Source organism: Phyllostomus discolor, chromosome 3, assembly GCF_004126475.2.
Source record: "Phyllostomus discolor isolate MPI-MPIP mPhyDis1 chromosome 3, mPhyDis1.pri.v3, whole genome shotgun sequence".
NCBI lineage: Eukaryota > Metazoa > Chordata > Mammalia > Chiroptera > Phyllostomidae > Phyllostomus > Phyllostomus discolor.
The window spans coordinates 36,352,200-36,370,963 of record NC_040905.2 but is presented as its reverse complement, the minus strand read 5'-3'; the positions used below and the strand labels follow the sequence as shown (position 1 = coordinate 36,370,963).

Here is an 18,764-nt window from a genome sequence, read left to right as displayed (position 1 = left end):
AAATATCCATATAGGCCTCAGTGTTTGTACACACACACACATTTTCACCCAACCCTTAGAAAGACAGATAACTGTTCAAACTCTAGTATTAGTTATTGTAAAGGGACAGTCTGGTGATCTGCATGTTCATAATCCCCAAATTATTATGCACCTACCCTAAGCTGCTTATCTAAATTATCAGTGGGAAGTAAATCTGTCAATTTCTTTAGTTTAGAGCTTCTTAGACCTTGATGAGCCTACAGATCACCCAGGGATCTTGTTAAAATGAAAATTCTAATTCAGTAGGAGTGGGGTAGGCCCTAGAATTCTGCATTTCTGACTGCTCAGGTGATGCCAATACTGTTGGACCTTGTACCTTTGGCATATGGTTGCAAAATTTTTATTTTTATACCAAATGCATAATTATGTATATAAAACTGAAATTATAGTATACACACTATTTGTGTTCTATGGTTTTTTTAAACATTTTATTTATTTTTAGAGAGAGGGAGAGAGGGAGGGAGAGAAGCATTGATATATGAGAAAAACATTGATCAGTTGCCCAACCCACTGAGCCACACCAGTCAGAGCTTCTGTGTTTTTTTATACTTAGCTTTTACTCCTATTTTCAGCATAATTTTCATAATTATTATATTAATTGCTATATAAACTATAGAATTAATATATTATTAAAATTTACATATATTCTCAGTTATTTTGTCATTTGAGTTAATGCTGCATTGGATTCCTCTGGGCATATAGCTTTTTGCTGTTTAATTATTTCCCTAACATAAATTCCCAGGAGTAGTTATTAGGTCAAGGAATAAGAATATATTTGTTGTTTAATGGGTACAGAGTTTCAGTTTTGCAAAATGAAAAGACTTGTGGAGATTGATGGTGGTGATGATTGCACAATTGTGAATGTTTCTAATGTCATTGAGCTGAACACTTATATATGATTAAGATGGCTAATTTTGATATGTATATTTTACTATAATTAAAAATGTTTTAAAATAAAAATGTTATCCCCCCCAAAAAGAATATCTTTGTATTTTGCTGCATAATAAACAATTTGGTCTTTTAGAAGGAATGACCAAATTACAGTGCCACCAACATATTTATATCACTTGTACCCATATTGTCTTATGGTTTCTTAAAATCTTTGCTAAATGGTTGAAAATTATTCTTAAAGGATACCTTAATTTGCATTTTTATTTCTATCAAGATTGAATGTGAACATTTGCTTTTCTTTACTCTCTGTATTTCTCTTATGTGAAATATATATTCATATCATTGGCCTTTATTTGTATTAGAACATTGGTCATTTTTTTTAGATATGTAAGAATGCTTTTTATAGTATATTCAATTATTTTAACTAAATACTTCTAATCTTTGTTGTCTTTTTAATTCAGATTTAAGAAATGAGTAACTTTACCATTTTACATCCTACAGGTGAATTATGGAAAAGTGTATAATGACAGTAGAAAAGGACTGAAATTTGCTGTCTCCTGTGGCTGCAGTTCAGAATTTGTTTTTGTGCCATATGGTAGCACCATTGCTGTTTATACAATTTACTCAGGAGAACAGATAACTATGCTTAAGGGACATTATAAGAGTGTTGACTGCTGTGTATTTCAATCTAATTTCCAGGTAAGCATGATACTTAAGGGAATTTAAAATGTTCAGGTAGCTAATTTGCCAGGCTAGTTGTATGTAAAAGAATAAATTGTAATTTCATTCTGACGAATTATATTGGGTTAGCCAAAAAGTCTATATGTTTTTCTTTCCATGAAATAAGACACATTTTTCGCTTACACCAATAACTTTATTGATTTGGATATTTTGAGTATGTCGACTATCTGCTGCATGGTATAATGTCGATTGTTCTCAATTAATGTCTTGATTTGATCACTATCAACTTCAACTGACCCAAATGAAACAAACAAACAAAAAAAACACAACTGAAATGCAAAGAAAGATTTGTGCAGTGTATGGAGAAAGTGCTATGACTGATTGAACGTGTCAAAAGTGGTTTGGGAAGTTTCATGCTGGCAATTTCTTGCTGGACTATGCTCCATGGTCAGTTAGACCAGTTGAAGTTAATAGCTTTCAATTCAAGACATTAATTGAGCATGCTTTTGCATACAGGCTCCATTTATTTAGCTGTTGAAAATTTCTGGCAAGTTAAAATAATTTTTGTGCAAACAATCTTTTGGGAAAAGTAGAATATATGTGTCTAATATCAAAATATAGTTTGTGTATCTTGATTTATGTTTGTGTGAGTCTAAAATTTTATTTATTTCTTCCCTTTATGTCCATCATTTCCTTTATATATTTAGGTACTCATTTTGGACACATAAATAATTGACAAGAGTTATATCCTCTTATTGGATTGATCTCTTTATCATTATGCAGTGTTTTTCTTTGTCTCTTATTATAGCCCTTGTTTGATATAAGATTATTACCATGGCTTTCTTCGTTTCCATTTGCATGAAGTGTCTAGTATCTTTTCCCATCCCTTTACTTTAAGTCTGTGTATGTCTTTCAGTCCAAAGTGAGTTTCTTGTATGGGTCTTATTTTCTTACCCATTCAGCTACCCTTTGCCTTTGATTGGAGCATTTAATCCATTTACATTTAAAGTGATTATTGATAGGTACATATATTGCCATTTTCTTGTACATATTTATGTTCCTCTTTGTTTTTTCTTCTTTAAGAAGTCACTTTAACATTTCTGGTAAAACTGTTTGGTGGTGATGACTTCCTTTAGCTTTTCTGTCTGGAAAGCTTTTTATTTCTCCTTCAATTTTAAATGATAGCCTTGCTGTATGTAGTCTTGGTTATAGGTCTTTGCTTTTCATCACTTTGAATATTTCATGCCTATTTCTTTTGGCCTAAATGTTTCTGTTGTAAAATCAACTGACATTCTTATGAGAGCTCCCTTGTAGGTAATTGTCTTTCTCTTGGAGCTTTAAAAATCTCTCTTTGTCTTTAGACTTTGACATTTAATTTTGATGAGTTTTGTGGGCCTCTTTGAGTTCATCTGTTTTGGGAGTCTGTGCTCTCTGGACTTGTGTGTGTTTTCTCTTCACCAGGTTAGGGAAGTTTTCGGTCATTATTTGCTCAGACAGGTTCTCAATCCCTTGTTCTTGCTTTATTCATTCTGGTACCCCTGTGATATGGCTTTTGTTACACTTCATCTTGTCCCAGAAGTCCCTTAAACTATCCTCATTTTTTAAAATGATTTTTTCTTTTTACTGCTCTGATCTGGTGTTTTCTGTTACATAGTCCTCTAAATCACTGATTTGATCCTCTGCTTTATTCAGTCTGCTATCAATTCCTCCCCAGTATACTCTTTATTTCAGATGCTGCATTGCGTATTTATGAGTGGTTCTTTTTTATGGTTTCTATGTTCTTTTTTCTGTTTGCTATCTCTTTGTTTGAGCTCACCCTAGGTTCCATGAGAATCCTTACAACTAGTGTTTTGAATTTTGTATCTGACAGATTGCTTGCCTTCATTTCATTTAGTTTTTTCTGCAGATTTCTCTTCTTTCATTTGGGGACATGTTTTTTTGTCTCCTCCCTTTGGCTGCCTTTCTGTTTGTTACTGTATCCTACATAGATCTGCTCTGTTTCCTAGTCTTGGTAGGGTGGCCTTATGTCGTAGGTGCCCTGTGGGCCTCAGTGGTGTAGTCCTGATTACCTGAACTAGGTCCACTAGGAGTGTCCCCTGTGTGGGTTATGTGAGCCCTCCTGCTGTATTATAGACTTGATTGCTGTTGATGTATCCTTGGGTGGGGTTGGCCCTCAGGTTGGCTGACAGTGAGGATTGGCCCTGACCACTGTGTACACGCTGCTGTGCAGGAGCTGAACTCACAACAGAATTTGTCCCCAAAGGATCTTGTACTTGTCATGATCTCCCTTTGGGTGTGGCACTTATGGAGCTAATTCAGTCATGCTCTCATGTGGTCTGAAGCCAGCCACTAGATGTGTTGGTTCCAGGGCATTTTCGGAGGGGCTCTGGTGCAGGTCACTGTCAGGCACTCCCTGTGACCAGTCCTGGGCTACCTGTTAGGAGCTACAGAGTGATTCACAGTTGATGTCTGCCTCTGCTGGGCCTGGATGTGTGTGGGAGGGACTAACCTGGGCATCCAGTACCAAGCTGGGGGCAGGTCAAAAGGCCAAAGACTCCCTAAGATTTCACCTCCACTTGCCAGCTGGATGTTAAGCTCAGCTATTGAGTCTCTGGCAGTATTTAAGTTGTGTGAGGCAGGCTCTGAGTCTGGCTAGGGGCAAGTGGTATTCACCAGGTTGATACAAATTCAGACTTGGCACCAGTACTGGGTCTGAGGCCATTCAGCGAAAGTCTCAGGATACACCAAGGCCATCCATCACCCACCTGAGGCCTGCAATGCTTTGTAGTGTGGCAGGAGAACCATCAATGTAGGGCCAGCAGAGTTCAGCAGGCTAAAACAAATTGAGATTTGGCTGTGTGGTGGGAGGGCTGTGCATAGGAACAGTGGTGTCTGTAAAGCTCATGGGGGAAAATGACCCTCGCCCCAAAGACACACAACTCAGTCTCTCCCTTTGTGTCTCTGACACCCTCTGAGAAGTAGGGTGTCAGAGACACACACATTCCTAGATCATGAGAACCTTCCTGGACCTCTTTGAGAGCCTTCCAAGAAAGACCGCATCACAGTCACTGGCTGGCTGCAGCCGGCAGGCTCCTCTGCAGGGTGTGAGCTTGGCAGGGGGGTCCACAGGGAGTCAGGTGGGTGGGACCAGTGCATTCCCCAAGGCTGATGCCATACTGAGGGGAGTGCTGTACCCAGGAAAAATGGGCAGCTGTGGGCAACGTAGGAGAGGAACTCAGCGCAGGGACATTGGTGGCTGTCCCTCTAGCCCTCTTCCCAAAGTTACACAACCCAATCTCTCCCTGTATGACCCCAGGTTGCTCTGAATCATCATCCTCAGCTGGAGCTCAGGGTGAGTCCCTGCAATTTAGATTTTGTATGCTGGCCCTTTAAAAGGGCTCCTGGTTTTCTAGTAGCTTCCTCTCACCCTGGCAGACAGAATCCCCAATGATTTTCACAGTCAGATATCATGTGGGCCCCTCTTCCTGGCTCTGGAGGCTGGGCTGGGGAGCCTGGTGTGGAGTTGAGCCCCGTTACTCTTTAGGGGGTCCTTTGCAGCTGAGATAGCCTTCTGAATTCTCAAGCACTGCCTATGGGAGCATGGCCAGCCCTTTTCTTGTCTCTACCCCTCAGTCTCAGCATGGGTTTTTGTGTATTTCCTACTTATAAGACTTCTTGTTCAGTGACTCTTTAGTTGGTCATTCAGGTTGATTATTCTATAATGTAGTTTCAATTACAATTTGGTCTTGAGATGAGGTGAGTGTACCTTCCACCTACTCTGCTGCTATCTTGGATCCCTCCTGAATTTTCTGATTTTGTTTATAGCATTGTCATTATGTAGGAGAACGTCCATATTCACAGGTAATAAACACTGAATTATTCCAGGGTGGTAGGACCTCATGTTGGCAATTTACCTTCATGTTTCAGGAAAAAAACTACTTTTGTGTTACATTTATAATTTTTCTGTAAGCATTGGTGTTTTTTTCTAATCTAATTAGCCAACTGAACTCCTACACTTACCTAAAAAGCTTCAAAACTCAATTCAAATACCTCCATTTAAGTAAAGTCTTTATTGAATCATTCTGATTGAAGTGTTCTCTTTCAAGCTCTCTTGAACATCTACAAAATTTTCTTTGTATCTTTATCAATATAGCAGTACTTAAGCATGAATTGCCTTTTAAGTTTAATATCTGGGGTATGTGTCTTGCCTTCTCAGAAAATTAAATTGCTTGAGGGTACTGGACATATGAATATATCTCCACATTATCTACAGTTATTGTAACCATATATACTATATTTCATAGTATAGTTTTATATCACTTTGTTCTCTTTAAGAAATTTAGTTATGTTTAACTAAATCTAATTTAATTTTTACATCTATATTTCTTATAAATAACTTCATAATCTTATTTTCCCTTTATTCAGAACCCTTATTTTTTTTTAGAAAAATACTAGTTGTACCAGGTTTCAACTAGTCTTTGAGAAGAACAATAATAAAGATAAATAACTGGATACCAGAGACGACAAAAGTTACATTGTTAATAATATTTGTGTAGAAATATGGAAATTATTCCTGAGGGGGGAAAAATCACTTAGTCATTCAGTTTTACAATCACTTAACACTTTGCTACTTTTTGCTTTTTATCTTTTTTGTTGCCAAATAGCTTTTTTTCAATGGACCTAGTATTTTACATCCTGTTTTTTTCCTTCACGCTACGAGTATTTGGTGTATATGTTATTCTTTTCTCTTGACATTACTATGAGTGATTTCCCATGTCATTAAATAGTCTTCAAGAATAAATTTAATGGCTATATATAGTAATCCATCATATGAATGCAACATAAATTTATATATAAGTCATTACTCAACTTTGGACAATTATTTCTTTTTTTATTAGAAATATAATACTGATGATATCCTTGAATTCCATGTGTGTCTTTGGCATGACTTAGAAATGCATACAAGAATTTTTTATATATATTGAGATTCTGTTTTTGGAAAAGATTATACCAGTTTACGCCCTGTGTATATGACCGAATCTGTTTCACTCTCCCATAGGAATGTTTCCGTACAAACCAATATAACATATTCCTTAAGTTTTGTTGGGGTAGGGAAATGAACACCGTTCAGCCACGTGCAAACAGCACATCCTAAAAGACACTGACACAGATGGACTGTGCATCAACCCAAGTTTTCCCTTGTAGAATGAACTTCTCAATGAGCATAGCATATGGATCTTAAAGGTCCTTAAGTTGAACAGCAGCCAGTTAGGCAACTGTGAGCTAGGTAAAGCATTATGAACTTTTGGCTAGAAACTCATATGGTTTCTTCATTGGAGTCTTATTAAAACTTAGTTACTGACAGAAGACAAACTATTTCTTCCATTTTTTTTCCTTTCTCTACTTTGACACTTGAAATAAACGAATACTATAAATGATAAAAACCAGTATGGTGTTGACTGTTTTTGTAAATTTTTCACATTAGCAACCTCCAAGGTATCATAATATTGTGTTTATATAAAAGATATACTACATCAACAAATAAACATTTTTAAAGGACACAAGTCAGTTCTTTGGAGTAGAAATAGAGGTAATGTAATTGATGTAAACTACAAATTAGTCATTTAAAAATTAATGTAGTTTGTTTCATATTGGTATCAACTTTAAATTAATGCAGTCATCTCTTTGCTTTCCATGTTCTAGGAACTTTATAGTGGTAGCAGAGACTGCAATATTCTTGCTTGGGTACCATCCTTATATGAACCAGTTCCTGATGATGATGAGGTAAATATCATTTGTACAAATTGTATAGTGACTTCTAAATCATGAAGAAAAGTTTATTAATTACTTTATATGGAAGAAAATTTTAAAACACTTTTTTGCTACTTTCTTAAAAGAACAAATTTATAAAGTTGAATTAATTACTATTTACATTTTTATTTACTACTTTTTCCAGTGCATATGTGTTTTTTTTTTTAACACACTTAATACCATGTTTGGATGTACAACTTAACATCCTACTTTTCTCAATATTATACAATAAGCCTTTTTCATGTCATTAATAACTTTTGTTTATAATAATACAGCATTCTGTCATTTACATACCATAATTTACTTCAATATTTATTCATTTGGAGACATTTGTTTTGAACATTATTAATAAAGTCAGTATCTGTTCATAAGTTGTTTATATTTCTGATTACTTTTTTGGATAGAATGGATGACATTTCTAAGTCTTTTTTTTTTTTAACACTGTCAAGTTTTATCAAGTTACATTGCTACCAGCAAGCAGTCTGTTAGTTCCTATCTTAAAGCATAGATTTATATAAATATGACAGTTTAAATAAAAAGCCTTAAAAATTTGATAGATAAACAAAGATGAATCCCTGGTCTTAAGTTGTAGCCTCTGTATTTTTTTACTTTTATGTCAAGCTTTTTGTAGGTGATATCTTTCCTACCAAAGATTGTTTTACCAAGCACTGTTAATCATCCCCAATTATCATAATTTCTGCAGTATAAAAAGGCTAATGTCTAAAAACCAATATTTCTATGTATAATTTTTTTAGACCTGAAAATATAAATGTGGTTAGTAACACATTAAGTTAATCTTACCCTAGTCAGAATAAAAATAAAACATCTTAAATGGAGGTGGAAGAAAATCATTGAGAGAGCAAGTTTGAAATTCTAAAAACATTTTTCATGTATTTAGTTCCTTTATGAAAACAGACCTCTGTCTAAACCACATGGAAATTAATTTTTATGGGGGTAGTAGGTAGCATTTAGCAGCTATTGACAAGATATATTTCATACCTAAATTTGCAGCTGCTATGGTTACTGCAGTGTAAAGCCTGTGAATAATTTTCTTTTGGCCCTAATCTCAATGACAGAAGGAATAAAAACACGATGATAAATTTTCAAGCAGCTGGCCAGACACTGTATGAATATTTCCAGATTTTATCACATGTCTATTTTGGTTTATTATGGCATTGATTAATTTTAGTGTTCAGCAGCTTTAAATGACTTAATATCCTTCTCTAGAAAGCTTAATATGGTCAAATATTTTGGTTCAGCCATTTATTTTGCATTATTATTTAATTACTGTGTCCTGCTATTTGGTAATTACTATATGTATTATACATACACACACACACACACACACATGCATGTATATATACTACATACAATTAGTAAGTATATAGTATACACAGTACATACGGTATAGTTTTATAATCCAAGTTATAACAGTATAGGTCCTATTAAGGAAGGATAACAATTACTTACCAAATGAAAATAAAAGTAAATCAACTATGACTTATGTTTAGAAAAAGGATATTAGGAAAAAACTGTAATGTTTAATTTATAAAGATAGTATGGGATTCTGATGGTCGATATTCTTATTATATAGTTAGTGGTAGTTCAAATTCTTCATCTAGAAAAATTTTTGTATATGAGAAATTAACCTGAACAAGCAGCGAATCAAATAGGGATAAACAAGTTAACTTTATTTTTGTTTTAGAGCTGTAAAACTTTATCTGTTAAAATGTACTGTTTTACTTTAAGATAGCCATCATTCTCATATTAATATAAAATGGTATGTGCCAAGATTATTATCACAGAACTTTAGTTTGAAAGATTTCTGTGAGTGTAGGTGGAACATGAATGTGATCGTGATACAAATCCCAGTAGAGAAGTCTGTCTACACAAGACCCTGCTCTCTGTGTATGTATATTCACTGTTTAACTCTTACTTAAAAGTTTTTCATCTCAACTATCCAATAGGTGATTCCTGCAGTTTCCCAGAGACACAGCATAACACAGTTCAAAACAAAACACACATACACACGCTCCCTCACTCAGTCTTTAGTTTCAGGTACTCTAAGTAGTAATAATACTGGTAACTGGGTTTGAATCCCAGTTTTGGCACTTATTAGTAATCTGGGACAATTTTATATCTCCAACTAAAGCAATATAATGCTTAGGTTTCCTTTCAAATCCATCCTTAGATGAGCTATACTTCCCCATCAACCAAGATATAATGGGGCATAGGAATAGGTTTTATGGCAGTTAAGCATAATTCCTGTTATTTAATTGGCAGTCTTAGTATACCTGAGGAATCTACCTTCGTTTTGTCCCCTCTTCGTAAAACTTAGTCATGGTCAAGGCAAGCCTATATGACACTTAATCAGTTTTTCCTTTCTGAGATCTATAGGTTACCACATTACAGTTTGACCTCTTACCAAGAATCTTTATTTTGTTGGTTACACAATACAGAGATGTTTTACTTACCATTTGTGTTAGTGTATAATTACTTGCTGATAGAGACAACCCTATATTCTACCTATGGAGACTTTCCAGTAATTACCATTAAGAAACTTAGAATTTATCAATATATATGTGTGGTAGATACTTGGTTTTGCTGTTCCTCCCCATTTTTTGGGGGACTTGAACTAGATCCCTTCTAAACTTTTGCTTCCCTATCTCCATAACATTCAGAACTATCTTTCAGTAGAACAGGCAGCCTGGTGAGGTAGAGATGGTATGTTCAAGCATAGAAAGGATGTCCACTAGGAGATGTAGAGAAAACCAAAACATTTCATCAGTGTAATTCAACCACTTCATCAGTGGGTCTCAAACAATATGTATACCACATCCATACATATTTTTACTGCAGCTTTTAACTATAAGTATGATATTTTAGTTGTGATTTTTAGCAATATATTTTTGTAATACTGTAATAAATTCATATTTTTATCCTTTACTAGTATAAACAGTAAAATTTACATGCAACTACATTTCTTTTTGCAGTTTATTTTGGGTTTTTTGCTCACCATAGCAAAAATAAATTACAATAAAATACAATTTTGCTTCTTTCTGAGTCTTCAAATTAAATTTAAATGTTTAATAGGTGGTTATATATTGGGTTTCCATAGTGGAATTTGGAGGCATGACCTTTGTATGGTTTATCCATGCAAGCACATTTTTGATAGATATGTAAGGCAAAGTAAAAACTTCCAAAGATAGAGTTGGAAAGATGAATCACTTAACCCATAGGGATAAAACATCTTTGAATAAACTCTCACTAAATAACCTAACTTAGTAGTTAAATTATAAACCCAGAAAGAAGGTAATTAGGTAAACATTTGAATGAAGGAATAAATAAACTTCAGTATGCTATTATTGCAAGCATATGGACTATTGCTAGAAATAAGTGAATAGTTAGCTCAAGTGTGGCAATAGTTTTGTATCTGGATATTCGAGGTAGTGATGATTGCTAACATTAGATTTAGTAATAGTGACAATATCCAACATAAGGTTGGTGGTAAACTCTAACCTATAGTTTTAACAGCTACGAAGGATGTTTAAAATATATACTGTTTTATGATACTTTGGGTATTTACTAGAAACACCTACTTTTTCTATAGCTATATTTGTTTGAATTGTGGTCATCAAAAAGAATTAAATATTTTCAAGCATACAGTAAGGGTTACCCTTATCACAAAATATTGCTATATGTTATAAAAAGCAATACTGATGTAAGATAATTTAAGGGTAGTCTCAGTGCTAATATATTATTGGATTTTGGGTCTCATAGCAAATGTAAAAGCTGCAGAATAAGAAGCAAACCTGGCTCATAATTCCTAGATACCCAAAAAAGGGAGACCATCTTAAAGCCCTTTAGTCATTTGCCAGAGAATAAAAAGATAACCATTTAAAATGTTTTCAAAAAAGTGAATTGATTTAAAATACCACAGATAATTAAAATTCCTCTAATTGTTGGTTACCTTAATCAGGTATGACTCTGAAGTTGTAAGAATACTGTGATGTTTTGTTGTTTTAGATTATGAGACTGATGCGCTGCCTTCTGTGCTAAGAGAGCGGGTTGTTTTGTTGTTTTGTTGTTTCAAACAACATCTACCAAATGCACGTTATCTTTCTAAGAAATCTCCCAGGGAAACCTATGTACTAACAATAAACATGGTACCATTTCAGGCACATTTTGCATTGCTTCTGAACTGCTTTACCAACTATAAAAAATAAACCTCACAACTTAACCAACATTACTTTTTGAACACAATATGGTATTACTTAGTCTGATCTTTTTTAAATTTAAATTGTTGCAGTACAATTTTCTATCTTTTACTCCCATCCTAACCCACCCACCCAACTCTCCCCTCCTCCCTCCCATTTCCACCCACCCCTAGTTTTTATCCATGTGTCCTTTTACTCGTTCCTGTAAACCTTTCCCCTTTTCCCCTGAAATTCCCCTGAAATTCCCTCTCCTCTCCCCTCTGAACTCTGTCAGTCTGTTCTTTATTTCAGTGTCTTTGGTTATATTTTGCTTGTTTTTTGTTTTGTTGTTTAGGTTCCTTATGTTCTAAAATTAACAATTATATAGTTTCTTTCAAAATATCTCATTGTTTTTCAGTTGATATGTTGCACAACTATATTGTGAACCTAAAATCATGAAATAGATTAATTGAATCTTCCTTTTCCCCCCTATTCTTAGACTATAAGCAAATCACAGTTAAATCGAGCATTTGAAGATGCCTGGAGCAGCAGTGATGAAGAAGGATGAAGATCAATCCTAAGTACCTTTGCATCTCTATTGATGAAATTTTTTTAAATGGGACTTTTTTTTTAACTGTTCAGTGACAGCTAAATTAGCCCTGAATTTGGGTGTTTTTCCCCCCATGTTTTAAAATGAGGTTAATATTTGCACAAAGTCCTGAAACTGACTTATATATAATTTCTTTAATTAAAACATGTCTCTTGATCTCAGTTGCTGTGGCCTGGGATGGCCCCTATTGCTATAGTCCAAGGAGACAAGTCATGGCACCCACATGTGGGACCTGGAGCAGACTCTGAACTGTGAGACGCTGTCTCTACGGATGTGCAAGTGGCAGTTAACAGCACTGACTTTCTCCTACTGGCTATGTCATCAGCCTGTTCATTTTCACGTTCAAGGATGATTTTACTGAGGGTGATTATACCAAAAATAATAGCTGGAAAGTTAGCATCAAAAATGTTTTATTCTTTCTCATTCATGCATCCAGTTTTTGCAATGATTTAATTTAGTTGACTGTTGTCTAGCCTTATGTTAAATATTTTTGGATTCAGTTCCACAATCCAAAAAGTGCATCACAAGAATCTTTTTAACTTGGGGAAAACCCCATGTTTTCTTTATTTTAATGCATCAGATGGCAGCTTGTACTCACACTTGAACCTCCTTTCTCTGAACCGTGTTAAGATGTGACCAAGTCTTACTTCATTCATCAAGGCAAAAAGTGTCCTGACAGGGGATCTGTGTTAAACATGAACTGTTAACCATGAAATTTCTGTTTTGCTGTCTACTCTTACTGTGTTATAACCCAGAAGTTATTATCATGAAGCTAATTTTACATTTCCTTTGTTCTTGGATGTTATCAGCAGGAGACTAGTAAAAGAGGTTTTTGTGAGCTCAAATTCCAAATATACAGTTGTTGAATTTTTTTATTTTTATTTATTATTTTTAAAGATTTTATGTATTTATTTTTAGAGGGAGGGAGAAAGAGAGGGAGAGAAATATCAGTGTGTGGTTGCCTATCACGTGGCCCCCCCAGGGGACCTGGCCCACAACCCAAGCATGTGCCCTGACTGGTAATCAAATTGGCAATCCTTTGGTTTGCAGCTTGCACTCAATCCACTGAGCTACACCAGGCAGGGCCAGTTGTTGAGTTTTTAAGTGTGTAATGTTAGGCCTTATAGCAGACCTTTTTGGTCAGATGTTTTACATACATTTACTTTTGTATGTTGATTTTATTAAGTAAGCTCTTACCATTTTTTTCCATTTTTATGTAATTGTTTTATTTTAATTGTTGTTCAAGTACAGTTTTCTCCCTTTTACCCCCATCCCAGCCCACCCACCCAGTCCTCCCCACCTCTCTCCCGTTTCCACCCCCCCAGCCCTTACCATTTTATTCTCACTTTTATCCCCTTGATGAGGATGCTTATGACTTTTGAGAATGCTGTTAAAATTGGAAATTATTGTTTTTTGTAACTCAGAGGACAAAGTTTTCTCCAAACTGCAAATAAGTATATTGCTGCTGCTTCTTTTTTTTTTTTTCCATAAACTAACCCATTTATTTTAGGCTAACGGTGTTTCAGACTGTGGCACTTCTACTGGTCTTTCAATTTTTTCAGTCTTCTGAAAGCCAACTTTACTCTGATGGCAGAGTGAACAGTAGGTCCAGGCACCGCTGGCCACTGTTTTCATGCAGGAGCTGCAGTCGCAGATCCCCACAGCTCTTCTCCTCACCTTGGTTTTGCCATAGACAGAGGAGGAGTATTTGACATGCCAGCTGATTGGAATTTTCTTCACCATTATCCTTACAGCTCCATAACGGCTCCCATATTTACCTATGAGCCTGACCTTCTTGGTGCATTTAGCAATGTCGCTGCAAACTAGGTTGGAATCCCAGAGAGTGTATTGCTTTTTTTCTAGTTAAATAAATACTGTCAGTCCTCCATATCTGTGTGTTTCACACTGGCAGATTCAACCAACTGTGGATCAAAAATATTCCCCCCAAAAGAAAGGTACATTGTTGATAACATGTACTGGTTAGGCCTATGCTGGTTATGTTGGTGCTAAACACACACAGAGGTTGTTTTTTTTTCTTGTCATTATTCCCTAATTAATACATTATAACAACTATTTACATTGTATTAGTTATTAAAATTAACCTAGAGATGGTTTAAAGTAAACGGGAGGATGCGTGTACTATACCATTTTGTATAAGAGACCTCAGCAATCCCCTGCAGATACTAAGGGGTGGTTGTATATAAACTCACTGTAAAAAATTCCAGCAGCATAAAAACTTACCGAAAATATGTAGTGGTCATGTAGAGTTATACTGCCGTACAGTAACCACTACTAACACTTTGGTGTCATGCTTCCAGGTATCTCTGTGACACATATGATCGACATTTCGTTATTATCATGGAAACCCTTCTCCTCCCACATCAGCACCTCCTCCCCTGTCCTCTATCCCTTCTGATAAACAGTCCAGTTTATCCATCAAGTGTGTGTTCTTTCACATTATAATCCAAAGCAGACATAGATGGGAAGTATTTTTATTTTGCAAAACTGGAATATACACAGTCCTGTCTCTCTCTCTTTTTTTTAAGTTATAGCTCATAGAAATCCATGTATTTTTATATAACTAAGTGTATTGGCTATATTGTCTTATTTTCTGTATTCTTGATACTCTGGCATTTGGGACCTTGATCCCGGGGACATGTCCCTTCTAGGATTTACTAATTCCTAAAGATAACAAAGGATTCCCCTTTGATATACAAACCAAGCCGAAATCCACACCCGCAAACTCTCATACTCCAAGTCCATATTCTTCTTTGTTCTAAATCACCCCAGGGCCAGGAACCAGACAACGGAGGACATCTTTATAGCTCAGAGGTTACCAAAATTATTCAAACTGTCCAACTCCATGCGTACACAGTGAACCATCCCTGCCTCACCCATTCCTTCCCAGAAAACTCCAATAAAGGCTCTGGGCCTTTATTGCCTTTATTATTGCCTCTGGGCAGAGCCTTTATTAGGGCCCTCTCCCTAGAGCAGAGGCCTTCTGACCAAACCTGGTCCTTCCCCATGTGGTCCTGTATGGCATGTTGTGCCATGCCTGCAGGTTCTAGGGATCTGTGAGTATGAACTTCTTCCTTTATGACAGTCGTTTTCATGTTGTATGGCTTACCATATCTGATTAGAACAAATCCCAGATGCAAATCTTAACATACTTGACACAGTGAGCTGGGTGCCAAATGGAGATGGTATATGATTAAACTGCTCATGTCCCTGGCCAGTGTGGCTCAGTTGATTGGAGCGTTGTCCCATAACCGAAAGGTTGTGGTTTGATCCCAGTGTGGGTGTCAGTCCCTGGTCCCGCCATGTATGCGAGGCAACTAATTGATGCTTCTCTCTACATTGACATTTCTGTCCCTTCCTATAATTGTCCTCTGGTAAGCAAACAAACAAAAAACTTCTCTTGGCTTACTAACTGGACCCAACAGTCAGTGGACACAGCCTGGAAGGTCACCCCTGGTTGTTGGTACCCTTACTGCTTGGTGGTTTCTGTGTTGTGTTGTTTTTGTCAGGTATTGCCATGGTTTCCCAACCAAAAGGGGGTACTCAACATATTTCCCCATGTTGGTGGAAGGCCCAAGGTCCAGGAAACAATCCCTGGAGGTGTATAGGTAGTTGGCTACAGCTTGAAAAGTTCCCTTCAAAGGAGGTGGGCATGACCAACCTCCTAGTGCCTTAGAATCTAGTCCACTGGTGCCTGGCAGCACTGACAAGCATCGGGGCCATCCGAGCCATTTAGATGAAATTACCTAGTGCCCAGGAAGACACATGCTTCTGGAGGCACTCCATAAACCAGTCCCCACCCCACCCCCAGGGTTTTTTCAAGTCAAATTTCAGCCCGTTCCTCAGAGTAGGAGGAGATGGCTCCCCCTGAACACTTGCTTATGTGCTAAGGGCCATTTATGGATTTGCTGTGGAGGCTTCCCCAGGAGATCATGGCTCCCACAAATGTTAACTGTTCAGGTCATGAGCTTCCAGGCTGTGTCTGCTTGCTGCTGTCACAAGTGATTGGTTTCCCAACCCAGTGAGGTGTAAGAGGTCCCATCACTGGAGACCAGTGTTCGATGTTTAATGAAAAAAGGGAAGAAGGGAAGGGGAGCATCTGGCTCTAGTGCAAAACACCTAATCCATAGCATGGGCTCTCCTAAGAGCTGCTGCTTCTCAGTATGAAAGGGTCTCATGCACAAAATAGAGCTGATGCCACCTTTGCTTTCTGAGATGTAGACCCTAGCTCCTCTAAGGTGGATTGGGACACCCTAGAGAAGGGGGCCACAGCTCACAGCAGAAGCCGTTTGGGACCACCAGGAACTTATCAGGTAAACATTCAAAAGGAAAAAGGTTAGTGGCCTAAAAACAGAAGCCCTAATTCTAAAAGACTGTTTAAAAAGAGGCAGGGACTATGAGGAAGAGATGATTATTCCGTGGACAAGAGTGATCCCAGCAAGAGGTTACTTAGAGGCACCTGCTTTCTTCAGCCCTGCCCCCACCCCCCTTTGTTATCAGCCAGAAAAAGAAAGTAAAGACTGCACCTTCAGGGGCAAAAGGCTGAAGCAGGAAGAAAACAAAGGAAGACTGCCACTTTTGGTGGCTACAAGCTCAAGGGGGAAAATAGAAACTTTAAAATTTTAGGCACTAAGCAAATTCCAGTCTTGCAATCACAGTGCTAATCCTAGATTACTTATTGATTCAGAAGTACAAATAGGTAGCTACAGAACAGCCATGGGGATGTAAAGTACAGTATAGGAAATGGAATAGCCAGAGAACTTATACTTATGACCCATGGACATGAACAATGATGTGGGGATTGCTTGAGGGTGTGGAAGTGCTGGATGGAGGGGAGAAAAATTGGGACAACTGTAATAGCATAATCAATAAAATATAATTTAAAAAATTGTTAAATTCATTCCTGCTCCAAAATCACGCATTGAATATTTAGAAAGCATTTTAAAATGGCATTTACTGTGTGAAGTACATTAGTAGAGGTTTATATTCAAGATTAATTGAAGTTTATTGAAGGCAAATGTGGAGCATCTTGATAAAAGTTTCCTGAATTATACTGAATGAACGCTCAAACTATAATGGAATGACCGTGCTGTTTTGCCTCGACCAAAACTTCTACAGTAAAGTTTCCATCTAAGTTATGGAGACACCACTGATTAGCAGTTTTATTTAGCAAGTTACTTAGCCTCCCCGAGCTAGTTTCTTCATTTGTGGAGAGGGAATAAAATACACTTTATAGAGTTGAAATAAAGTTTTGACATATAAGAATTGTTCAGCTATTAGAACTCTTTACTTACTTGAAAATCTAAGATTAATGGGCTCTGAGCTCTTACCAAAATTTTCTGAAATTCACCTCCACAGAACATGGTCCACACATATATTTTGTCTTCCACTCCCTTCTAGAATGTACACTCCATAGAACAGGAATTTTGTCTATGTTGTTTATCTTCAGCACCTGGAATATTGCTTAGCAAATGGAAGATGCAAAAATATGCGTGTATTTATTTGTTGAATTAATTAGAGAAACAACCATTAGCATGCACTTAACTCAAAAGCACTTCATAATTTGCAGGTAATGAAGTGCTCAATTGTGTTATTGTAACTTACCATGCAGGAAATTTTAAGTATTATTAAATATTAGTTAATAACCTGGGATTACTTTAATATTAGAGTCTTTCTTTTTGCAAAATGGCAAAGGGTTCTATTCTCAAGGTTACTTCTGGCCCATACACCAACATAGATTTTCTCTGAATCCTTTTAGAGAGCTGCTGTTATACTGGGGACTTGCTTTGTGACTCTCAACAGCTAAACAAAATTAGGAGAACTTTGAAACCTTGAGTCTAGATTTCTTAGTAGTGTCTTCTCTAACTTTTAGCCCATTCCTACCTTGTAATATTATGATTGGACTGATTTTCTCCAGTGCCTTGGGCTCTGAAGTTTCTGGGCATTCTTCTTGTGCCCCACTCACCATCATGGAAAAATGACAAACATTCCTGAAATCTTACATATTTCAAGTCATTGATTATTTTTGTACCCCAAAGGAATGCAGGAAAGGGAGGATAAGGACTCACAATCCCAGATGCCTACAAAGGGCAGGAGAACGTGGTAAATGAGTGAAAGGGTAGGAGTAACAAGAATCAAATACAAGAATTATAGTCATACCCTTTATTTCACTTTGATATCAGCATGTAATGTAATACATGCATAATATTAGAGGTTAAATTTGCTGATGTAAAAATCAGATACCCAATTAAAAGTATTTTGGTTATTATGTTTTTCTCCTATAATTTATTTCATTTTATCTTGAACCAGAGAAATGTGGCATTTTTCTTCTGTGTCATTTGAGAGCAATATCAATTTTACTCAGATTAATAATGTAACAGTTTTTTACAGCTACGATCTTTCCAAAACCTAATTTCCTCCCTTGGTAATTGTTTTTATATTTAATGTATGTGAATTGTTCATACGATTCAGTTCATAGTTTTCAGAACTACACGTCAGTATTCTAACTTCCAGTTTTT

General features: G+C 36.5%; 1 protein-coding gene and 1 pseudogene across 6 annotated transcripts in view; one reads left to right on the top strand and one right to left on the bottom strand.

The window, feature by feature from the left end:
* The window catches only part of ERCC8 (ERCC excision repair 8, CSA ubiquitin ligase complex subunit), a 41,392-nt gene extending 28,292 nt beyond the window's left edge, over positions 1–13,100 (top strand). For 5 of the 6 annotated variants that reach the window (XM_036020315.1, XM_028527766.2, XM_036020318.1 and 2 more), the window contains 3 exons: positions 1,432–1,629; positions 7,315–7,395; positions 12,118–13,100. In XM_036020315.1, coding sequence (XP_035876208.1) covers positions 1,432–1,629; positions 7,315–7,395; positions 12,118–12,186 — 348 coding nt within the window. In that variant the 3' untranslated portion in view covers positions 12,187–13,100. The remainder of the gene's footprint in view (positions 1–1,431; positions 1,630–7,314; positions 7,396–12,117) is intronic. The other variant, XM_036020314.1, reaches the window with a different exon arrangement.
* Positions 13,101–13,714: 614 nt separating this feature from the next.
* On the bottom strand, positions 13,715–18,214 carry LOC114490840 (annotated as a pseudogene).
* Positions 18,215–18,764: the final 550 nt, after the last annotated feature.